The 23,897-nt window shown below is 42.6% G+C and overlaps 1 protein-coding gene across 4 annotated transcripts in view; it reads right to left on the bottom strand.

Annotated features, from left to right (window-relative positions):
- Positions 1-3,179: 3,179 nt before the first annotated feature.
- Positions 3,180-23,897, bottom strand: part of mcc (MCC regulator of WNT signaling pathway) — a 322,837-nt gene continuing 302,119 nt past the window's right edge. For 2 of the 4 annotated variants that reach the window (XM_072516455.1, XM_072516458.1), the window contains 2 exons: positions 15,422-15,544; positions 3,180-3,768 (listed from right to left, as the gene is read on the bottom strand). In XM_072516455.1, coding sequence (XP_072372556.1) covers positions 3,588-3,768; positions 15,422-15,544 — 304 coding nt within the window. In that variant the 3' untranslated portion in view covers positions 3,180-3,587. The other 2 variants (XM_072516457.1, XM_072516456.1) reach the window with 2 other exon arrangements.

Here is a 23,897-nt window from a genome sequence, read left to right as displayed (position 1 = left end):
AATGTTAGACGTTAGGTTCTGCGTTTTGCATGCACGGGTTGGTGGAATATGGTCAGTATTCTGCCTGTTTCAAATAGTCAAAGGGATATGCTGTTTTATATGATCCACCAGTTGTTGAGACATACAGCCCATGTAACTGGAATTATCCCAGCACTGAAATTCATATACCACATTAATCATTTGGAGGTAGGCAGAACATCTTTTTGGTTTGATGGTAGCATCTTGTAAGTGGAAAACACCACTTGTCATGCCTCTGCATGATCGCAGAATGAAACAGCTAGCTTCAACTTTGGTATTCTTGCATCTGATCTGACAAATGCAAGGTGAACAGCTTCGACAGCTTATCTCTTTTCTTCAGCAGTACTCAAGTTCTGTACCATCAAGCAACAAATAATACTGTGGACAGCAGCCCCTGTCTTCTACAATACACATAGTCAGAACAGACTTGTTTGAGAAATATATGGATCTTGTTCAGGGAAATAAATAATTTTCCTGTTATTTCTTCTCACATATAGTACTTTTAAACTATAAATAAAACTTTTTGTAATTTACACATTTTAAATAATTTCCTGGAAGAAACATGATTTTCAAACACAATGAAACATATTGGGCAATTATTAAAATTAAAACAGAACTGAGAAAAGTGGTAATGCGGTTTCACCTTTCAGTGATTTTTAAATAACGCATGTTCCACATACCATAGTTAGTTTAGGTAAACCAATCTGGAGAACATCTGTAATAAGCAACCATTTGAGTCTTGGCAACCCAATTACTATCCTGCAAGCTTTCATTCTTTTGACTACAAGAACCATTTACTATAATGTTCCTCTAACTAACACTTTTCCACTTTCTTTATAATAGTTGTAAGATTGTCCTAAATTTATGCACAAATATATGCTTAATTGTAAGATAGGACAGATGAGAACTTTATTCCTCTCAAGAGGAAAATACAAAACTCAAAATTGGTACAGAACTGAGGGTCTGTCAGGTATATCTTAATTTAAAAAGTGATTACTACACTTGAATGTGAATTTGCAATTATACTTCACATATTCATTAATGCTAACTTCTTCTAAACTTTATCTTAATAAAAAGTGGGCGCACCCACCTGTCTTCATGTCTAGATAAAAACACAAATTTGCCAAGTGTACAGTTTATTCTCTACAGTGGCCACTTGTCTAGTAACCTATTCCAACTGATAGCAAAGTATGATGCATTAATGTCATCTTTCAATTAATTTTGTTTGAAGGTTCAAAATGATCATCTCATAGTGGAGGGGTTTTATGAACTGTTCCATGCTAAAGCTATTTTTACATTAACCTAATTTCTTTTCCATTTTAGGTGTTTGAAACAAAAAGGCACTTTTATTACAAAGCAAGGGGAAATTAAACAAAGGATAGACAAAGTATCATTGAGTACTTGAAACAGATTGTGAGATTATTTATGTCATTGCTATTTGTGGTACATAAATTGGATACCTGGTTTCCTGCATTACAGAGGAGGATAAACATCAAAAGTACTTAATTGGCTATAAAGCACTTTGGAACGTCCCAAGGTTATGAAAGGCAAGATTAAAAATGCAAGTTCTTTGTTCATTCGATTAAATGAGGTATAGCAATCTCACCAAGGAGCTCAAAACTCTTGCAGCAAAACCATATTTAATAGAACAGTTTTTGTAATTTAAAGGTTCTTCAAAGATTAGTCCATCTCGCTCAATTGCATCTGATTGCATCAGAATATTGAATAGTCATTCAGAATACGAGAAGTTCCTGTCCAGCAAGTTAATGCATCAGCAAGGCTAAAGAGGTTAGTTTGTTTCTTTAATCTTTCCCTATATCCTGATTAATGGAAATTTTGAATGTGGATAGCAGTTTCTCAAAGATAGTAACACAAGGAAGGTCCATTCAAAGGATATTCCAGTCCAGGGTGCACTTGGTTTAAATAATAGATTCAAATGAGAGTTATTTTCATGTGTCATTCTGAAATTTGTACAAACTTCACTTATGGGTGACCATGATTTTTGTTTTATTCGTTCTTGGGATGTGAACTTCACTAACCAGGTCAGCATTTATAACGCATCCCTCATTACTCTTTAGAAGGTGGTGGTAAGCGTTCTTCAACGTCTGCGGTTTAAGTCGCAAATAATCAGTTTTCAATTAATGGAGAGAAAAGAAACCTGCATAAAATAGCAATGCTGAAATGTGCAATGGGTTCATCACAATCTTAATTTCTGTAGCAAAACAAGTGTGTGAATTTCAAGAAATAGATACCAGGCGTACAAGGTTACTTGAACTTAAAACATCTAGATCAGGGGCAGATTTTGATTTTAGAGTTCTAACTCCAGACAGTGAGATGCAGATAATTTACCAAATATGACATCAAAAGTTTTGGAGAACTTGAAAGAAGCTTTTGTTTGACCCATTCTTTAAAAAGGAGAACAAGAATTAACTACAGTCATCGGTAAGTTACATGATAAAAAGTTGGAAAGAGTTATGTGTATGTGCGCTACAATTTTCCAAAAGGAATGAGTCCGTTGCTTTTTCATTTCTGTATTTAACTTGTAATCATCTGCGGAATTAGTAAATTAAATCAGAAATTTTGACAACTTTGCATTTGTATGGATGGAACCAGTTTGGTCAGCTATGACGTGCCTGTGTTCAATAATCTTGGGTTATTCTGGTTCAAAATAAAATATCTAAAGCCAACACCATCTGATGTGCCAAAACCACTTCTGGTAAAATAATTAGTTGAGCGAGGTTATGAATAATAATCATAACCGAGTCTTGTATAAAATAATGAAAAATACGAAGGATCATTTTTCTTTATCCCATTTGGAACTACGAGTTCATTCTGCAGGTAGCTAATATGGACTGGCTAATTTAAGGTGTGGCTGAGCTACACAGTACTTTAAAATTCATTAAAAACATGAATTAATTCAACATAAATGTAGCCCAGAGGTGTGTTGAGGCATTTTTTCCTGTTGATTTGTTCCTGATTCTGCGGCAGTATCACATGAAACACTTACCTACAGTCTTCACTTGAAGGATTTTACATGATGTCAACCTTGACAATTGCAGCATAACAGCCTTAGTGTGCGATGAAGATAGTTTAACATTTTTGATAAAACATATTTGTAAGATCATGAGTTTGAATAGAACACTAATGACTGAAATGTTAAGTAGCTGGCAGCAGTATCTATTAAATTTCAAATTCTTGCTGTACAATCATGTGCCGATTTGATACAACTTGGTGATAACATAGTTACAAGTGTCCATTTGCCATATTTAGACAATATTAAAAATGCATGCTCCTTTTGAGATGTAAATATATTTAAGAGTGTTTCTGGGCACAGCTAAGAGCTGATTTACTGGTGTCCAATATTTAACCCAGAGTCGCTTCAGTCATTTTTATTAGAAGCATGGTTTCCACAATAATGTTATGCTGGTGGTTTACATGGTTCCTGGATACATTCACATTTATCAGAAGAAAGATATCAATATCACTTTTCCTATCTTGATATTTACGTTTTCTGAGTTGATGTGGCAGAATTGATGAATTCTCAAAGTCCATACCATTCTTATGTTTTCTTACAGTGAAGTCTCATTTGTTTGAGGTCTCGAGTTTTCCTCTTCAAGCAACGCAATTCTCTGTTTAAGCATTCTCACTTGTGTCTCATGTCTCTCCACCATGGCCATCATTTGTGCTTCCAGTTTTTTCAATTTGTTTTGATGTTTCTTCTTTGCTTTCTCATAGGCAGCTACTAAATTACTGCAATTAAAAAGGCAAAATAATTTACAAATTAGAAATGATGAAACCATATTAATCAATTTGATATACGGGGTGATTCTCCGATATTTAGGCGAAGTGTTTGCGCCGTCGTGAACGCTGTCGCGTTTCACGATGCCGCAAACAGGGCCCGGACACGACCTATTCTGGCCCTGACAGGGGGCCAGCATGGCTTGCTGGAGCGGTTCATGCCGCTCCAGCGTCCTTACGCGGGGCCAAATGGGCGCCGCGCCAACCCGCGCATGCGCAGTTGGGGTAGCCCAATCCTGCGCATGCGCAGTTGGGCCGTGACATCCTGCGCATGCGCGGGGAACGTCTTACGCACACCCGCCCCTCACCAACATGGAGCCGGTGTTCTGGGGCCGCGCGCGGAAGGAGGTAGGCCCGGGGGAGGGAGAGGCCGGCCCGCCGATCGGTGGGCCCCGATCGCGGGCCAGACCCCATTGGAGGCCACCCCACTGAAGGAGCCCTCCTCTCCCCCACCACCCCCCCCCACAGGCCGCCCCCCAGCGTTCCCGCCGGCAGAGACCAGGGGTGGACGGCGCCGGCGGGAACCTTTTGTGTTGTAGCGGTTGCTCGGCCCATCCAGCCAGAGAATCGCCGCTCGCCGGTTCTTCGAGCGGCCCGATGCGAGTCGCCAGGTTTCCACGGGGTGGGAGAATCGCGTGCGGGGGTCGGGGCGATGTGGCGCGATTCTCCCACCCGGCATGGGGGGGGGGGAATAGCGCCCTACATACTTGGATGATAGTTGAATTTTTGAAACCAATTCTTTAGGTCAAAAGTCATGAGGGCAACACATGGGTAATGTGTTTCCTTCCTTCTGATTTCCCTTTCTTCCCATTTCTATTGCTTTCTTTTATTATTTTCGGTCCGTGGACACAATCGGAATGCGGACAACCTAGCAGGGCAGTGTGTCCCATGATTTCTTTTTTGGCGATGAGAAGACAGACTCATCGCGCGCGGGAATCTTAAGGACCAGCTTTGGAGCAAGTTAATTTGATTGGCTGGCTGGCAATCTGTGGGCTGGCCAGTGACAATGGTCTGGCTGACAACTGTCAGTTATTCGTTCCTGCGGGATGCTTCTGAGAGTTGGGCAGAAGCGATTAGACCTTGAACGAAGAAGGAACTTTCTCACTCTCTCTGAAGTAAAAGACTGATTTTGTTGTTCTAAAACAGGTGAGTGCCTGGCACATGTTTACTGCATAGTTGAAATGATCTTGATTCTTGCCAGAGAAAATCCTCTCAAGCTTAGAAAGAAGAAGCATTGAATCATAAGCTGGAACTCCATTTTTGTCAGTTTAATTATATTACTTTATCATTAGTTTTCTTCCCTCTATGTTGCATGGTAGCATAGTGATTAGCATTGTTACTTCACAGCACCAGGGACTTGGGTTCAATTTATGGCTTGGGTCACTGTCTGTGCAGAGTCTGCACATTCTCCCCTCGTCTGCGTGGGTTTCCTCCGGGTGTTCCGGTTTCCTCCCACAGTCCAAAGATGTGCTGGTTAGGTCAATCGTCAATACTAAATTGCCCTTAAGTGTCCAAAAAGATTAGGTGGGGCTACTGGGTTACGGGGATAGGGTGGAGATGTGGGCTTTAGATGGGTGCTCTTTCAAAGGGCTGGTGCAGACCCGATGGACTGAATGGCCTCCTTCTGTACTATAAATTCTATGATTCGATGATACTGTTAAATAATAAAAGGTTATTTGTGTTAAACTTACAAACCTGGTGTTTACAGTTTATGGGCTCAGCCAAGGTCTTCGGGTTGTTTAGAATAACATCCTATTTCACTTGTGTTGCAACTCCATGTCAAGTGGGGCTGGAATTAACCGCCCACTAGCCCAGGGTGTCGCGGCTATTTATGGTTGGTTTCACTTTTAACTTTTCAATTGTAGCCTGAGCACAGAAAATAATTGCATTCTCTTCCCAACTCCACTTACCTTTTGGTTCTGAAATTTTTGGACTGTGACCCCTGGAAAAACTGGGGTCATTTTATACGAGGTATATGAATGTCTCTTTTGGACCAAAAATTATGCAGTCAACTTTAACATGAAAATTGACTTTTACCTGAGTATATATGGTATTTTCCCTATTAAAATGTAGCACAATTCCCGTATGAAGGGGCATTTGCCTTATGGTCAGTGCTTTTATCACATACATGAAGCAGACTTTATAGAAGAAATAGAAATCAAGACATCCAATTCATCCATCATTTATACAAAGAAATAAAAAAATGACTCATAGCTTTTTAAAAAACTTGTACTGTCAGTACGACAATGCAACTGTATAGAGCTATAAAAACTGGAGAAGTGCAATCTAGTTTTAATTCTTTATTAAGTTCCCATTAACAAGAAATAATACTGCAATAAAATAAAGGTACTTTTTACAATATGCATTTTGGATTTATTTTCAATTTTGTTTTGCTGCCCTGTCTCAGCATCAACTGGGTAGAAGGTAAAACTCCAGTTTAACAACATGCTTTAATGCAAATTACACAGGTTAATTTTCTGGTACTTTAGAGGTTGTGGGCGGGGTCAAGGGAAATGCCGATTCGAGGGAGTCGTAGATTCGAACCAGGAAGGTGCGATGGGAATTTTCAGAGATGGGAGGAGAGGAGAGTTAGGGTATTAAAGGATTTGTTTCTGGGAGGCTGGTTTGCGAAGTTGGAGGAGCTGGAGGAGAAATATGGATTGGGGCAGGGGGAGATGTATAGGTATATACAAGTCTGAAATTTTGCCAGGAAGGAGGTACAGAGCTTTCCGATGGCACCGGCTCCCACACTGTTGGAAGAGATATTGACGACAGGGGGGAAATGGAGAAGGGGTTTGTGTCGGCCCACAGTGGGCCGGACCTCGAATAACGACGAGTCAGAATACAGGTGGGAGATAGAGAACCTAGTAGAGTGGTGCAGAGACAACAATCTCTCCCTCAATGCCAGCAAAACTAAAGAGCTGGTCATTGACTTCAGGAAGCAAAGTACTGTACACATTCCTGTCAGCATCAACAGGGCCGAGTTGGAGATGGTTAGCAGTTTCAAATTACTAGCGGTGCACATCTCCAAAAATCTGTCCAGGCCCACCCACATCGACGCTACCACCAAGAAAGCACAACAGCACCTATACTCCCTCAGGAAACTAAGGAAATTCGGCATGTCCACATTAACCCTGACCAACTTTTACAGATGCACCATAGAAAGCACCCCATCTGGCTGCATCACAGCCTGGTATGGCAACTGCTCGGCCCAGGACCGCAAGAAACTTCAGAGAGTCGTGAACACCGCCCAGTCCATCACACGAACCTGCCTCCTATCCATTGACTCCATCTACACCTCCCGCTGCGTGGGGAAAGCGGGCAGCATATTCAAAGACCCCTCCCACCCGGCTTACTCACTCTTCCAACTTCTTCCATCGGGCAGGAGATGCAGAAGTCTGAGAACACGCACAAACAGACTCAAAAACAGCTTCTTCCCCACTGTCACCAGACTCCTAAATGACCCTCTTATGGACTGACTTCATTAACACTACACCCTGTATGCTTCATCCGATGCCAGTGCTTATGTAGTTACATTGTATATGTGTGTTGCCCTATTATGTATTTTCTTTTATTCCCTTTTCTTCTCATGTACTTAATGATCTGTTGAGCAGCTCGCAGAAAAATACTTTTCATTGTACCTCGGTACACGTGACAATAAACAAATCCAATCCAATCCAATCCAATTTATGTGGTGATTCTAGGGGAATCATAGAATCTACAGTGCAGAAGGAGGCCGTTCAGCCCATCGATTCTGCACCGGACCTTGGAAAGAGCACCCTACTTAAGCCCACTCCACCCCCGTAACCCCACATAACCTTTTTAGACACTAAGGGGAATTTAGCATGGCCAATCCACCTAACCTGCACACCTTTGGACTGTGGGAGGAAACCGGAGCACCCGGAGGAAACCCACGCAGACACAGGGAGAACGTGCAGATTCCGCACAGACAGTGACCCAAGTCGGGAATTGAACCTGGGACCCTGGAGCAGTGGAGCAACTGTGCTAACCATTGTGCTACCATGTTGCACAGATAAGGTGTTATGTGTCAGGGTTCAGAGAATCCCAAAGTGTATCATGGAGTTCACCTGACCCATAACTTTTAACAGACAGTGGTATGGGGAGCACACAGCTTACTCTACAGGTATAGTACAGCAGAAAATGGACCAGTGGTTTTTAAAACAAAACAATGTTTATTCTATGAACCCAAGTTAACCTTCTTAAAAAAAAGTAAATATCTTAGCAACCATTAATTCAAATACACCCCCCAAAGAATACAACACTAAATAACCTGTATGCTGTCCTTTTACCATCCAAAAGACTTAACAAACCTTCAAACAGGAGCACATTAGGGTTTACATTCAAGACTGAAAACATTTATACTTCTTCTGAATTCACCAAATGATTAAGAGATGGTCCTTCATGGCAGAGACCAACAACAGTGCAGCTCACAGACACTCCCAAACTTTTCTCAAACTGAAACTAAAAAAACAGAATTAGAGCTCAGCTCCACCCACACTCTGACATCACTCCAGTAACATGAGCAGCTCCATTTCTTCAAGTTACATTTCTTAAACACCCATTTCTTAAATGGTACTCTCACATGACACCTCCCCCCACCCCCTCCAAGAAAATAAAATAAACCATCAACTTCAAGATGGTTTCATTTTTCACCTTTGCACTATCCTTTAAGAAATGCACACAGTAAATATACTTGTTAGGTTAAAAAAACAACACACGCAAACAGGTATAATAATATAGTCCAATTTTTCCCGTTCTTCTTCCTCCGACTGAAATTCTTCATGATTGGCAGTCTCTTTGAAAAAGGTCTCTGCATGATCTGTCCATTTCTCTACGCCTTGGCATTTCTCTTTAAAGTCAGATACTTTAGTTCAATCTGATCCCAGAATCCCTTGCAATTCTTCAACACAGGAGCATTGGTTATCACAGTTTTCAGGCAGTCAAAAGCCTGTTGAAAGTCCGCTGTCCACTGAAATTTTCGACATTTCTTCAGCAAGTCCATCAGTGAAGCAATCACGCTGCAAAACCTTTGCACCAATGTTCGATCGAATCCACTCATGCCAAGAAATCGCATTATTTCCCATCGTCTTGAAGGTATTGAAAACTCCTCAAGGAAAGTGATTTGGGCTTTTCCAAATTCACTTTTGGCTAGGTTTATCACCAAACCCGCCTCCTGAAGTCGATCGAATAACTCCATCAGATGTTTCAAATGGTCTTTCCATGTCCGGCTGAAAATTACCAGATCATCGATGTATACCAAACAATTGGGTAATCCTGAAACAACTTTGTTAGTTAACCGTTGAAATGTGGCTGGTGCGTTTTTCATGCCAAATGGCATAACTTTGAATTGGTATATACCATCTGGAGTCACAAAAGCTGAAATCTCCTTCGCACTTTCAGATAAAGGTACCTGCCAGTAGCCTTTAAGTAAATCCAATTTGGAAATAAAAACTGATTGTTCCACTTTCTCAATGCAATCCTCCAAACGTGGGATAGGATAAGAGTCAGTTCTTGAAACTGTATTAACTTTTCTATAGTCCACACACAACCGTTGGGTATCGTCTGGTTTAGGCACCACCACTATGGGTGAGCTTCATTGGCTGCAACCCACTTCAATTATGCCATTTTTAAGCATACTCTCAATCTCTGTGTTAACCTGTGCCAATTTTAAAGGGTTAAGTCTGTATGGATGTTGTTTGATTGGAACAGCATTTCCCACATCTACATCATGTATAGCCATTTTAGTACTTCCCAATTTATCTCCACAAATTTGCCCATGTGATATCAATAACTCTTTCAGGTCAGTTAGTTTTTCCTCTGGAAGGTAACTCAACAATTTATCCCAATTTTTAAGAACATCCTCGTTTCCAATTTAATTTGAGGTATGTCAAATTCACAGTCATCTGGATTTGGTTCGTCACTTTGAGTGAGAATCATTAAAACCTCCTCCTTTTTCTCTCCTTCCCTTTCAAAGTACCTTTTATGCATATTCACATGACACACTCGGTGATTCTTCCTTCTATCTGGTGTTTTTACCACATTATTCACCTCACTTAATTTCCTTTCAATCTGATACGGTCCACAAAACCTAGCTTTTAAAGGCTCCCCTACCACTGGTAACAACACTAAAACTTTATCCCCACTGGCAAAACTACGAACTTTGGATTTCTTGTCCACTACCCGTTTCATCACATTTTGAGCAACTTTCAAATGTTGTCTAGCCAATTCACCTGCTCTATTTAATCTTTCCCTAAAATTTGACACGTAATCCAATAATGTAATTTCACATTTCTCACTCACCAATTTTTCCTTAATCAATTTAAGTGGTCCTCTTACCTCATGACAAAAATTAGTTCAAAAGGACTAAATTTGGTTGACTCATTAGGAGCATCCCTAATTGCAAACAGTACAAATGGAATTCCTTTATCCCAATCCTCTGGATAATCTTGACAATATGCCCTCAACATGGTCTTTAATGTCTGATGCCACCTTTCTAACGCTCCCTGCGATTCTGGATGGTACGCAGTTGATTTAAATTGTTTTATACCTAAGCTATCCATTACTTCTTTGAATAACCTGGAGGTAAAATTTGATCCTTGATCTGATTATATTTCTATGGGTAGTCCATATCTATTAAAGAATTTAAGTAACTCCTCCACAATCTTTTTAGTTGTAATATTACATACTGGAATGGCCTCTGGAAACCTAGTAGACACATCCATTATAGTCAAAAGATATTGATTCCCACTTTTTGTTTTAGGAAGCGGTCCTACATAATCAATTAGGACCCTTGTAAAAGGTTCCTCAAATGCTGGAATGGGTATTAAGGGCGCTGGTTTTATCACTGCTTGAGGTTTCCCTGTCACTTGACATGTGTGACATGATTGACAAAATGTAACTACATCTTTATGTAGTCCAGGCCAATAAAAATGTTTCTGGATTTCAGCTTGAGTTTTCCTTATCCCCAAATGACCTCCCACTGGTACCTCATGTGCAACTCGCAACACCTCCTTTCTATACCCTACCGGCAATACTACTTGATGAACTTCTGCCCACTTTTCATCTGCCTGCATATGTACAGGTCTCCATTTTCTCATCAAGACATCATTTTTACGGTAATAACACTCTGGTATACTCTCAGATTCCTCTTCCGTATATGCTTTCTGATATATCCGTTTTATTTCTACATCTTTCTGTTGTAACTCCGCCAATTTTCCTGAACTAAAAATAGCCGCCTCATCCTCCACCTGTTCATGTTCTTTTTCAACCATGTGATCAAAAATCGTATCTGATAATTGCATTTCAACTTCATTTTAACTCTTTAATTTCTCCTCGTCTTAATCTGTGACTTTGCGACCTTGTTACCACACAATCCGGAAAAATCCCAGGATATTCGTCCTTCAACACTTCAGTTGTCTGATTTTCCACTGGCTTATCAACCACAGTAGGCATCACTTCCACTTGCGATCCAGCTATATCATTACCCAAGATAAACTGTATTCCTGGACAAGATATTTTATCTATTACTCCTATTACCACTTCACCACTCTTCACTAGACTTTACAACCTTACCTTATATAATGGAACGCTACACCTCGCACCCTGAATTCCACATATTACCACCTTTCCTGGCAACATTCTTCCCAAACTACATAACTCCTCATCTCTTACCATTAAAGATGGACTAGCTCCCGTTATCTCTTAAAATTGTGACTTCTTTACCTACTCCTCCTGATACACACGAGTAAACTTTACCCACGCAAGTAAATTCTTTAAAGACACTGGCACCTTCTTATCAATCACCTCTTGATCAGGCTGTACAATCTTTTGCACTCCTTCGCTTCCCTTGCGCTTGCCTTTACCACTTTAACAAACCCCACTGTCTTATCCTGTTTTACCACATCAGCCTTCCCAGTGCTTTTCTTCAACCACCAACACTGCGACTTTACATGGCCTAGTTTATTACAGTGAAAACATTTGAAACTTTTCATGTCTCTTCCACCCTCCTGGATTTCTTTTTTAACCTGAAGTACACTCTCCTTATTAGCTCCCATCAGATCACCTTTACCACTTGAGTATTTCTCATGTCCCCAGTTTCTATCCCTCACAGGCTGAAACTGATGTCGGAAACTTGGCTTTGATTTATGAACTAATTCATAATTATCTGCTATTTCTGCTGCTAACCTTGCAGTTTTAGCCCTCTGCTCTTCCATATGAGTTCTCACGACATCAGGAATTGAATTTTTTAACTCCCCCAAAAGTACAATTTTGCTGAGAGCTTCATCGTTTGGTCTATTTTCAAAGCCCTTCTCCACCTATCAAAATTACTCTGTTTGATCCTTTCAAACTCCATGTATGTTTGACCAAATTCTTTCCTTAAATTTCTAAACCTTTGTCTGTAAGCTTCAGGCACTAGTTCTATGCACCTAAGATGGATTTTTTCACCTCCTCATACGTCCCAGATACCTCCTCCGGTAGTGATGCAAACACTTCACTAGCTCTATCTACCAGCTTTGTTTGAATCAGTAATACCCACATGTCCTGTGGCCATTTCATTTGTTTAGCTACCTTCTCAAATGAAATGAAAAAGGCTTCTACCTCCTTCTCATCAAACCGTGGCAATGCATGGACATATTTAAATAGATTCCCACCAAGCCTTCGACTTTGACGCACTTTCTCACTATCCTCATCACTATCATCCAACTGTACGTTTCCCTTTACGTCTGCCAATTTTAACTGACTGTCATGTTTCATGGCCATTTTCTGAAGTTCAAACTCTCTCTCATTATCTTTTTCCCTGATCTGTATCTCCCTTTCTTTTTCTTTTTGTTCTGCTAGGGCTATTCTTTATTTTCTCCTTTCTTCTCTCTCCTGTTCTTTTTCCGCTCTCTCTCTTTCGTATTCAAGCTGCTTTAATTCTTTCTCATGTTCCATTTGTTTAATTTGCAACTGAATTTTTGCCATTTCAAATGAGTCAAACTGTATCTCAGGGAACTTTAATTGCTTAGCCACTGCCATAATTACCTCATCTTTTCATGTTTTGTCAGGTAATGTTAACTGCAATGTTTTTGCCAAATCTAACAGTCTGCTTTTAGTCTCTGTCTGTAAGGTGCTGCGTGTGACAGTCTCCACCCTCAAAATCGTCTGAGCCTCTGAAAGAACCAAGTCAACAACACACTCCCCACTTAAACTAAAATACCACACCTGGAAAGCAACCACAATATGCTCACCCCTCACTGTCTTTAAGTTCACTAAGCCAATCCAATACATAGACTTTTATCCCGGAGGAGCCCCCAATTGTTATGGGTCAGGGTTTTGAGAATCCCAAAGTGTATCATGGAGTTCACCTGACCCACAACTTTTAATAGATTGTGGTATGGGGAGTACACGGCTCACTCTACAGGTATGGTACAGCAGAAAATGGACCAGTGGTTTTTAAAACAAAACAATGTTTATTCTATGAACCCAAGTTAACCTTTTTAAAACAAACAGTGAATTTCTTAGCAACCATTAATTCAAATACACCCCCCAAAGAATACAACACTAAATAACCTGTATGCTGTCCTTTTACCATCCAAAAGACTTAACAAACCTTCAAACAGGAGCACATTAGGGTTTACATTTAAGACTGAAAACATTTATACTTCTTCTGAATTCACCAAATGATTAAGAGATTGTCCTTCATGGCAGAGACCAACAGCAGTGCAGCTCACAGACACTCCCAAGCTTTCTCAAACTGAAACTAAAAAAAAAAAGTGGAGCTACTTTGACATCTCTCCAGTGACATGAGCAGCTCCATTCCTTAAAAGTACATTTCTTAAACACCCATTTCTTAAAGGGTACTCTCACATGACAGAGGATTAAGGCAAAGTGGGAGGAAGAGTTGGGGGAGGATATTGAGGCAGGGTCATGGTGTGAAGTGCTCCAGAGGGTGAATGCGTCAACTTTGTGTGCGAGGTTGGGGCTGATACAGTTGAAGTTGGTGTATAGGGCGTACCTCACAAGGGCAAGGATGAGTCGCCTTTTTGAGGGGGTGGAGGATGTTTGTGAACGGTGTGGGGGGGGGGCGGGGGGCTCCACTAATCATTTTGGTCCTGTCCAAACCTGGAGGGGTATTGGAGGGAGGTCTTTAAGGTCATCTCAAAGGTGGTGCACGTGAGACTCGAACCGGGTCCCCTAAAAGCTATATTTGGGGTGTCGGATCGGCCGGGGTTGGAATCGGATGTCTTAGCCTTTGCCTCGCTAATCGCTCAAAGGCGGATTCTGTTGGGGTGGAGGTTGGCTTCTCTACCCTCGGCATGGCGGGGGGATCTGCTGGAATTCCACAACTCATGGGCCTTGCTCATCATGCATTTTCATGAATTGGATGACATCGAACATTAGGGTGGGGGGGGGGGTTGGGGGTTAGAATGTATAAGTTATTAATGATTATTTTGTTTTGGTGTTTTGTATTCAAAATGTTGGGAGCTGGTTGAGGGTGGGTGGGATAAGGGGATTGTTGGCTGGGGGATTGCCATTGTATTTGTTATTGTTGATTATCTGTTGTAAATTTTGATGAAAATGTGAAAAAGGAGAATAAAAATATTTAGTAAAAAAAGTTATTTTTATGGTGCACAGGACAGCCTTCTTTCTATCAGACTGAGATACATTAGGTCTCCAACTTTAAAGGATAATATTAATGCTCATTCTGACATATCGTTCCCCTAAATTGAAATTGGGAGAGCGATCTTAAAAATGAAAGTTTGACTTAGTGGGTAAAGGCACTGCATAGTGTAGCACAAAGCCATACAGATCAAAAGGTCCAAGGTCCTATTTGTAGTCTGTGCCAAATTAACCAAACAATACCATGAGGATAGTTGGGAGACCTCAGCACCCTATGGAGAAAGAAACAGACCTCAGCAAATCAGCTTCTCTTTACAGTCATCTTGACTGTGCCAGAAATTGTCTACGTCATGTGTGGACAAGATCATGATTGGCCAAATAGGCTGTTGACACCATGGTCCAGGCACACACAAAGAGTGGCCCATGGACAAGGTACCAGACAGCTGCCAACACAGCGAACTATATCAGAGTACGATACTGTGCCTTCAAGAAAGGAGATGAGAAGAAAGTGTCTTTATATTAGGAAAAAGAAAATCACAAAATGATGTACATCAAAACAAGAAGCACAAGTGAAAGGTGCTTGTTTAGTTGGGATTCTAGGTCTGGCAGCCTTCTTCTTGTGCTTTAAGCAGAGGGCTATCTCCTTGTTATTTACATTATTATATTAAGTTTCATTATCACGGGGTAAAAATGTAGACCCACTGAGCATTGAATTTGCAATTCTGCCAGAGACACTCATTGTATACAACTTTCATATTGCTACTGTGAAAATAAAAAGACAATAAGGGGAAAGTGTTGTGTGATTCGACTTGCCTTGCTGATAACTAATATCTAAACATTATATTTGATCATCCCAGCGCCAATCCCATTTGAAATCAGCTAATTTTGCAAGACCTAAACTAACACATTATCAACTATTTTGCTAGGATTAGTCCTACATTCAAATATTAGTTCTGTTCTTTTGCAATTCCAAATCACATACCTGTTTGCTCTTTTGAGGTCATTAACAAATTCTGCAGACTGTTGATGTCGCACTTCACTGCTTTTTGTCATTCTTTCTAAAGCAGTTACCAATTCCTGCACACGAGATTTCAATTTTTTCTCTCTGTGAATAAATAAAGTAGTACAAATTTTAGTACAGGAATAGATCATTCAATCCATCATATCTAAGCTGATATTATCTCCCTGACTGGAAGCATCTACTCTAGCACTGTTTCCCATGCTCTTTTTTCTTTATTTTCACCCCCTCAATGTTTACCTGATTTACTGTTCAATACAATGACTGGGTATGGCTCCAAAAAACACAATGTTACAATCCCAGCTGTTGTTATTTCTACTGCACAAGTCACATGCCAGAGTGAACCCCGAAAGATCCGAGCTTATATATATTTTTTAAGAAACTAAACAAATTCACAGGAGTCTGCTAATTAACTTTTAACAATAAGAATAAAATATTTCTTCGACAAGTAAAAGGAACTCTATTACATTAGACAAATGGGTTGGAAAGATCTCAATACAAACAAGAAAATGATTCAAATATTCAAAATACTTTTACTCCAGCTATATCTTTATAGATGCATACAAATTCAGAAAGATAAACAATTTACCATATTTATCTTATATTTGACGATTCAGAGTAAGTATACTGTACAGGTGAACCTACTGGCAAAATGTGGTCAGACACACCACACATCCAAGTAAATGACAGAAGTGACCCAAACAGATTCTATGGATTTCTCAACAACACACTTAGACACTTGGATAGGGATGAGGGTAACCCTTGCGTTAAGGTGCTAAATTGGGGAAAGGCAAAATACAATAACATTGGACAGGAATCAAAGAATTAGGATTGGGTTTGGCTGTTGGAGGGTAAATCAACATCGGACATGCGGGGGTCTTTCAAGCGACAGTTGATTAGGATTTAGGAAAATCCTGAGAGAACGAAGGATAAGCACGGAAAGTTTAGGGAGCCTTGGATAACAACGGATAGTGTGAACCTCATCAAAAAGAAAAAGGAGGCTTTTGTATGGTCTAGAAGGGTGGAGACAGTCAAAACCCTTGAGGAGTATAAAGAAAATAGGAAGGTACTTAAGCGGGAAATTAGGAGGGCTAGGAAGGTCATGACAAGTAGGATTAAGGTGAATCCCAAAGTTTTTTATTCATATGTAAAAAGCAAGAGGGTGGCCAAGGAAAGGATTGAACCACTTAAGGATAATGGGGGAATCTATGTGTTGAGCCAGGGGAAATGGGTGAGGTACTAAATGAGTACTTTGCATCAGTGTTCCCCAAAGACTTTGTGGAAGTTGATTCTCGGGTAGGGTGTGTGGACAGTCTGGGCCATGTTGACATCAAAAAAGAGGAGGTATTGGTTGTTTTAAAAGACATTAAGGTAGATAGATCTCCTGGGTCAGATAGGATTTACCCCAGAATACTGAGGGAAGCAAGGAAGGAAATTGATGGGGCCTTGACTGACATCTTTGTATCCTCATTGACTACAAGTAAGATTCCGAGGAGACTGGAGAATAACTTACGTGGTACTGCTGTTTAAGAAAGGTAGCATGGATAATCCAGGAAACTATATGCCGGTGAGCCTCACGTCGGTAGTGGATAAATTATTGGAGAGAATTCTCTGGGACAGGATTTATACCCATTTGGAAACAAATGGACTCATTAGCAATAGACAGCATTCTTTTGTGAAGGGAGGTCATGCCTCACTAACTTAAGCATGTTTTTTGAGGAGGTGTTAAAGATGATTGATGAGGGGTGGGCAGTGGATGTTATTTACATGGACTTCAGTAAAGCCTCATGGCAGACTGGTACAAAAGGTGAAGTCACATGGGATCACAGGTGAGGTGGCAAGATGGATACAGAACTGGCTTGGTCACAGAAGGCAAAGGGTAACAGTAGAAGGATGTTTTTCTGAATGGAAGGTAGTGGCCAGTTGTGTTCCACAGGGATCGGTGCTGGGGCCTCTGTTGTTTGTAGTTCACATAAACCATTTGGAGGAAAATGTAGCTGATCTGATTAGTAAGTTCGCGGATGACACCAAGGTGAGTGACAGTTAGTGTTGAGGATTGTCAGAGGATAGAGCAGGATATAGATAGGTTGGAGACTTGGGTAGAGAAATGGCAAATGGAGTTTAATCCAGACAAATGGTATGTATTTGATAATGTATTTTGGTAGGTCTAACATAAGAGGGGAAATATACCGGAAATGGCAAAACTCTTCCAAATATAGAAAGTCAGAGAGATCAGGGCGTGCAGGTCCACAGATCTTTGAAAGTGGCAACACAAGTGGACAATGTAATCAAGAAAGCATACAGAATTCTTGCCTTGATCGGACAGGACATCGAGTATAAAAACTGGCAAGTCATGCTACAGTTGTATAGAACCTTGGTAAGGCCGCACTTGGAATATTGTGCACAATTCTGGTCGCCACACTATCAGAAGGATGTGGAGGCTTTGGAAAGGGTGCAGAGGAGGTTTACCAGGATGTTGCCTGGTCTGGAGGATGTTAGCTATGTGGAGGGGCTGAATAGGCTTGGACTGTTGTCATTAGAAAGACGGGGGTTGAGGGACGACCTGATAGAGGTCTACAAGATTATGAAGTGCATGGATAGAGTGGATGGGCAGGCACTTTTTCCCTGGGTGGAGGGATCAGTCACCAGGGGGCATAGATTTAAGATCCGTGGGACAAAATCTAGAGGAGATGTGCGAATCAGATTTTTTACACAGATGGTGGTAAGTGCCTGGAACGCGTTGCCAGGGGATGTTGTGGAAGAGATACATTAACGGCGTTCAAAAGCCATCTTGAGAAATACATGGATAGGATGGGTAGAGAGGGATACAGCAATAGGAAATGCTGAAGGTTTTGGCCAAGGGTGGTATCATGACCGGTACAGTCTTGGAGGGCCGAAGGGCCTGTTCCTGTGCTGTATTGTTCTTTGTATCACACCATGAGCTGACATGTCTCACTGAAACTCTGTCTTTCTCGCATGCGTTTCTGATCTCCACATTTGAACTTTTCTTGGAATTCTCTTAAAACACCACTCCCACTTGGATGGTTTCCACAAGGATTCACCTCCAGGATTTCAATAAAGGTTGAGCATCCCATATCCGAAAACCAAAATACTCGGAAATCCACACTTTTTTTCGAGAGCGCCGACGTGATGCAATGAGTGGGAAATCCCACAAGGCTATGGGAAGAATCCCGGGTGATGCGCAGGTTCCAAAGCGCCGCAGATGCACGGATCCCAACATGCCACCAGCCACGAGTGCATTATATTTGTGTATTGACTGTGATCATTGTGTTGAAAATGCCCCCTTCGAACATTATATTCCAAAATCCCAAAAATTTGAATCAGATTCATCTCAGTCCCAATCATTTCAGATAAGGGATGCTCAACCTGTATCGCCTTCTGAGATTCCTTTCCTCTGGATTGCGGAGTACATTTAAGCTTCACCTTCCAAGCATATACTCAGACCTTCGGCTATGTCAAGCAGAATATCATCGCTTCAAAAGGGTACCTTTACCCTTACGGCCCGCAGCACAAGAGTCATAAACCTTTGGCTGCCCTCCGCAATCTTCTGGGCTTATAGCAAGCCCACGTTTATTCAAATCTTCTCCCCATTGCTCATTCTTTAAATTGGGAGACCTTTTTCTCTGTTCTGTCATTTATCCTGACTCAGTGGGATCTATCACTGATCCCTGTATTCATCCCTACCAGGAACTGTCATCTGGGACCTCTTTCTGTCTCACTCTCTGATGTTGGACCTTTTCCCTGTGTCCTGCCCCTGGGACACGTTCCATTCACCTAAATAAACCCTTGATATTTTTAAAGCCTTATTAATCTCCTCTTTGCCTTCTCTACTTGTGGAATAATTCCAACATCTTAAGTTCCTTCTCAAACTATAATTTCTAGTCCTTGGTAATATCCTAGTATTTATGTTGAGTGCTGCTCCATGGCTTTGTTTTTCTTTAAAAGGCCATGTAAATCTGCACATAGTACTTTTACAAAGGCCTCATCATTGCCCTGTGCAAATTTTGCACGTTTCTTTGCTCCATTACTCTACTCTCCTACTTACAAAACTCCAAATTGTTTTTTTATTGGCTTGGTCAAGTTGGAGTCAAACTTCCAAAAAGATTTTGGGCGTGATTTAACTAAATGGGATATTTCCTGGTAGTGGCAGCGCTGAGAAACACAACGCATTTAAACAGCACTCAGGTTCAATAGGGTACCTCAGCGGGGAACACGCGGCCAAAGCTGCACATTGCCCCGTTTTCTGCAGAGGAACTCTGCTTGCTGGAACCCCTCAGTGTAATGAGAAAATGGCGTCCCGAACTCTGAAGCCCCTGACGCGACCCCTGACACCCCGAAGCTCAACTATGGGAGGGTCCCCGTTTGTGGGGACTAGTGCTGAACGGTGCTCGCCTGAGGTGTTTGAAGCGAAGGGGATAGATCCCAATGCTTCGGGTTCCTCGGGAAACTGCATATTAAAGTAAGACTAGCTGACTTGCTTTAATATGCAGATTTTCCAAAAAGTGATTTACATTGTAATGTCTCACGCGGTCTGGTTAGATCTTGTGAGCATTGTGAGCCGGGTAAATCCCTGGAACAGAGTCTCCTGGCTTCTGGCGGCCATGCTGTGCCATGGCGGGCTGCTTTTCGGGCGCAGCGTGGGCATTCGATCACAGTCAATGTATTTCACTCCTAGATTTACTGAGCTTGCCCTCACTGCTTTCCGCTCTTATTTATAGAATTACAACCAAAGCATCTGCAGCAATGGCTTCTTTTTCCAACGTAATAAGTCCACGGAGGCAGAAGTCCCTTCACCAGAGTCCCTTTTATTAAAAAAACCAACAGCTGTACGACCATGTGCATTCAGCTTGCTGTCTACACTGGGAGTACAGAGGATCTGACACTCCCCATTATATACAGAAGAGGTTCCCTGATTGGTCCACTAATCAGGGAACTCGTATTCCAATTGGCCAATCTCAAAGGCCTGGTCAAAGTCATTACACTCAACTTCAATTTACTTACCCCAAAAGATTCATGACTTTGTTTGGCCCCTTTCTCTTCTTTATCTACATGATCCATGCTAGCACATCATCTTCAGACATGGATTTAACTTTCAAAAGTATCCTGATAAAACCTATGTCTGCACCACTTATTTCGAGCCCTTCACCTGTCTCTGTATTGTCAGATTACGTATCTAATATTCAGCCTTGATTGAGTCACAATGGATTTCCGGTGGTGGTGATGCGCTGAGCAGTCGCACCTCCAGAACACTACCAACAGACACTTCGAGTCAAATTTAGCCCAAATATTCTGACTCATTTCATCCATCACTAAGAAAGGGAGACGAAGAATAACAATATGCCAGCAAACGGGATCTCAAGAAGCCTCAGGGATGGCAGGAGGGGAGGAAAGGCCAAGAGCAGCAGGTGGATGAGACTGCGGACCCATGAGGCAAGGGGTCCCCTGCCCTCCCAGAGACGGAGACGCTCCCCCGCCCCGCCTGGAGATGAATGGAAGACGATCCTGACCAAGGAACTGTTGGTGATGAGAGGGACAATAAAGGTGAAGATCCAGGTGGCAGTCATGGTGGCTGTGGCAGAGGCGTGGTCGTCATGCGGACGGCGATCAACAGTCTGGGAAAGAAGCTGGAAGCTCAAGGGAAGACGATCCAGGAACTTGAGAAGGAGTTGACAGACCTAAGCGACAGGATTGGTGCTCTGGAGGCTGAAATTAAAAGGTTGATGCTATCCCAGGGGAGCCTAAAGGGGAAGGTCGAGGACTAGGAGAACCGGTCCCAGTGCCAGAATATACGGAACGTGGGCCTGCCAGAAGGAATCGAGGGCAGGGACCCGACAAATGATGTGGCTCAGATGTTGGGCAACCTGGTCAAGAGGATAGCTTCCTCAACCGCCAGAGATTGATAGGGCACACAGGTCGCTCCAACCGAAGCCCAAAGCGGGGGAGCAGCTGAGGGCAATAATTGTCAAACTGCATCGGTGTCAGGACCAGGAAAGGATCGTGTGTTGGGCTCGGCAGCCAAAGGTGAGCAAGTCGGAAAGACACAGAATCCGGTTCTACCAGGACATTGGGGCAGACCTGGCAGGGCCGAATTCAACAGGCGAAATTGGCCCTGTTCAAGAGGGAAGTAAGTTTGGAATGCTGCTCCCAGCCAGGTTCTAGGTCATGTTCCAAAATAAAGAACATTATTTCAGTACCCTGAAGGAGGCGGACGAGTTCATGTGAGCGAACAGCCTCGATAAGGGTCCGTTGTCCAGTGCTGATGGCGAAACAGAGGGGGGGAAAAAGGGAGAAAGAAAAATAACAATGATGGACCTATACCATGTTTGCGCAGGACAGTACTGCCTCACTCTGAACAGAAGTGTTAAAAACACAGGAAAGGGCGAGGGCAGCGGACTGCAGAAGAGGGTGAATAGGGAACAGCAATCTAGCAGGCATAGGAAAGAGATAGGATCAGCCCCGGGAGGGTGGCCACCTCACGAGTGGGGATAGCTAGCGGAGGAGGTAGGAGAACAAGGGGGCTACGGCAGGGAGGGAGCATTTGGCTGGGGGGTGGGGGGGGGGGATCAATGGGGCAGGAATGGGGAGTGCAAGGGGAGAAATAAGGAAAGGGGTCATGGGGGGGGGAAAGAGTAGTCAGCAGGGGGGTCTGTCAGGGGGAAGGGGAACACAAGGGAAATTCAAGGATATGAAAGGTTTGATTTTCAGATTGGCTTCGGCAGGTAAGGTGCAGGTTGAGGGAACAAGATGGCGCCGCAAGCAGCCACTTTGGTAGGTCCTTAACCAAAGGGAAACCCTGGAGTGCAGGGGTGCGCGCAGGTGGCGTGTACACAGTTGGCAGCCATGTTGGGTGCCTCCTGGACATGGAAAAACCTAGAGCGCAGGGGCCCGGCCTCATTGTGAAAACGGTGACCGTGGCCAGTTTGGACAGCTCCCCAACAAAGGGAAATCCTGGCGTGCAGGGGCGTGTCCACAGGTAAGTATGCTTCATCCCGCATGAAGCGGGGGGGGGGGGTGGGGGGGGTTATCATCTGGAATGTCAGGGGCATAACGACCCAGTGAAAAGATCCGGAGTCTTCGCCCATCTGAGTTTGAAAGCCGACACAGTCTTCCTCCAAGAGATGCACCTGAAGGAGATTGACCAACAGAGGGTAAGGAAGAGCTGGGTGGGGCAGATGCACCATTCATGTTACAGGACGTGGGCTGGGGGTAGCTATCTGATTAGCAAGAGGATGGTGGTTATGACGACAAACATAAGAACTAGGAGCAGGAGTAAGCCATCTGGCCCCTCGAGCCTGCTCCGCCATTCAATGAGATCATGGCTGATCTTTTGTGGACTCAGCTCCACTTTCCGGCCCGAACACCATAACCCTTAATCCCTTTATTCTTCAAAAAACTATCTATCTTTATCTTAAAATCATTTAATGAAGGAGCCTCCACTGCTTCACTGGGCAAGGAATTCCATAGATTCACAACCCTTTGGGTGAAGAAGTTCCTCCTAAACTCAGTCCTAAATCTACTTCCCCTTATTTTGAGGCTATGCCCCCTAGTTCTGGTTTCACCCGCCAGTGGAAACAACCTGCCCGCATCTATCCTATCTATTCCCTTCATAATTTTATGTTGCTATAAGATCCCCCCTCATTCTTCTAAATTCCAACGAGTACAGTCCCAGTCTACTCAACCTCTCCTTGTAATCCAACCCCTTCAGCTCTGGGATTAACCTAATGAATCTCCTCTGCACACACTCCAGTGCCAGTACGTCCTTTCTCAAGTAAGGAGACCAAAACTGAACACAATACTCCAGGTGTGGCCTCACTAACACCTTATACAATTGCAGCATAACCTCCCTAGTCTTAAACTCCAACCCTCTAGCAATGAAGGACAGAATTCCATTTGCCTTCTTAATCACCTGTAAACCAACTTTTTGCGACTCATGCACTAGCACATCCAGGTCTCTTTGCACAGCAGCATGTTTTAATATTCTATCATTTAAATAATAATCCCTTTTGCTGTTACAGATCCAGGGGGACGGTACGTCATGGTCAGCAGCGTCCTAGACGGGGTACCAGTAGTCCTGGTAAACGTGTATGCTCCCAACTGGGATGACACGGATTTCATAAAGAAGACCATGGCAGAAACCCCCGACATCAACACACACCGACTGATCATTGGGGGTGCGGGGGGAGACTTTAACTGTGTACAGGACCCATTGACGGATCGATCAAACCCAAGAACGTGGAAAAGGACAGGCATGGCTAGAGAATTGGGAACATTCATGGAACAGATAGGGGCTGTAGACCCACACTGGTTCCTACACCCCGGTGAGAAGGAATTCTTGTTCTTTTCACCGGTGCAGAAGGTATACAAGTGAATCGACTTCTTTGCAGTGGGGAAATCGGTGCTTCCAGAAATAGTCAGAACG

This window comes from Scyliorhinus torazame, chromosome 9 (assembly GCF_047496885.1).
Source record: "Scyliorhinus torazame isolate Kashiwa2021f chromosome 9, sScyTor2.1, whole genome shotgun sequence".
Lineage (NCBI taxonomy): Eukaryota > Metazoa > Chordata > Chondrichthyes > Carcharhiniformes > Scyliorhinidae > Scyliorhinus > Scyliorhinus torazame.
The sequence above is the reverse complement of the archived record's forward strand: the minus strand, read 5'-3'. Positions and strand labels throughout refer to the sequence as shown.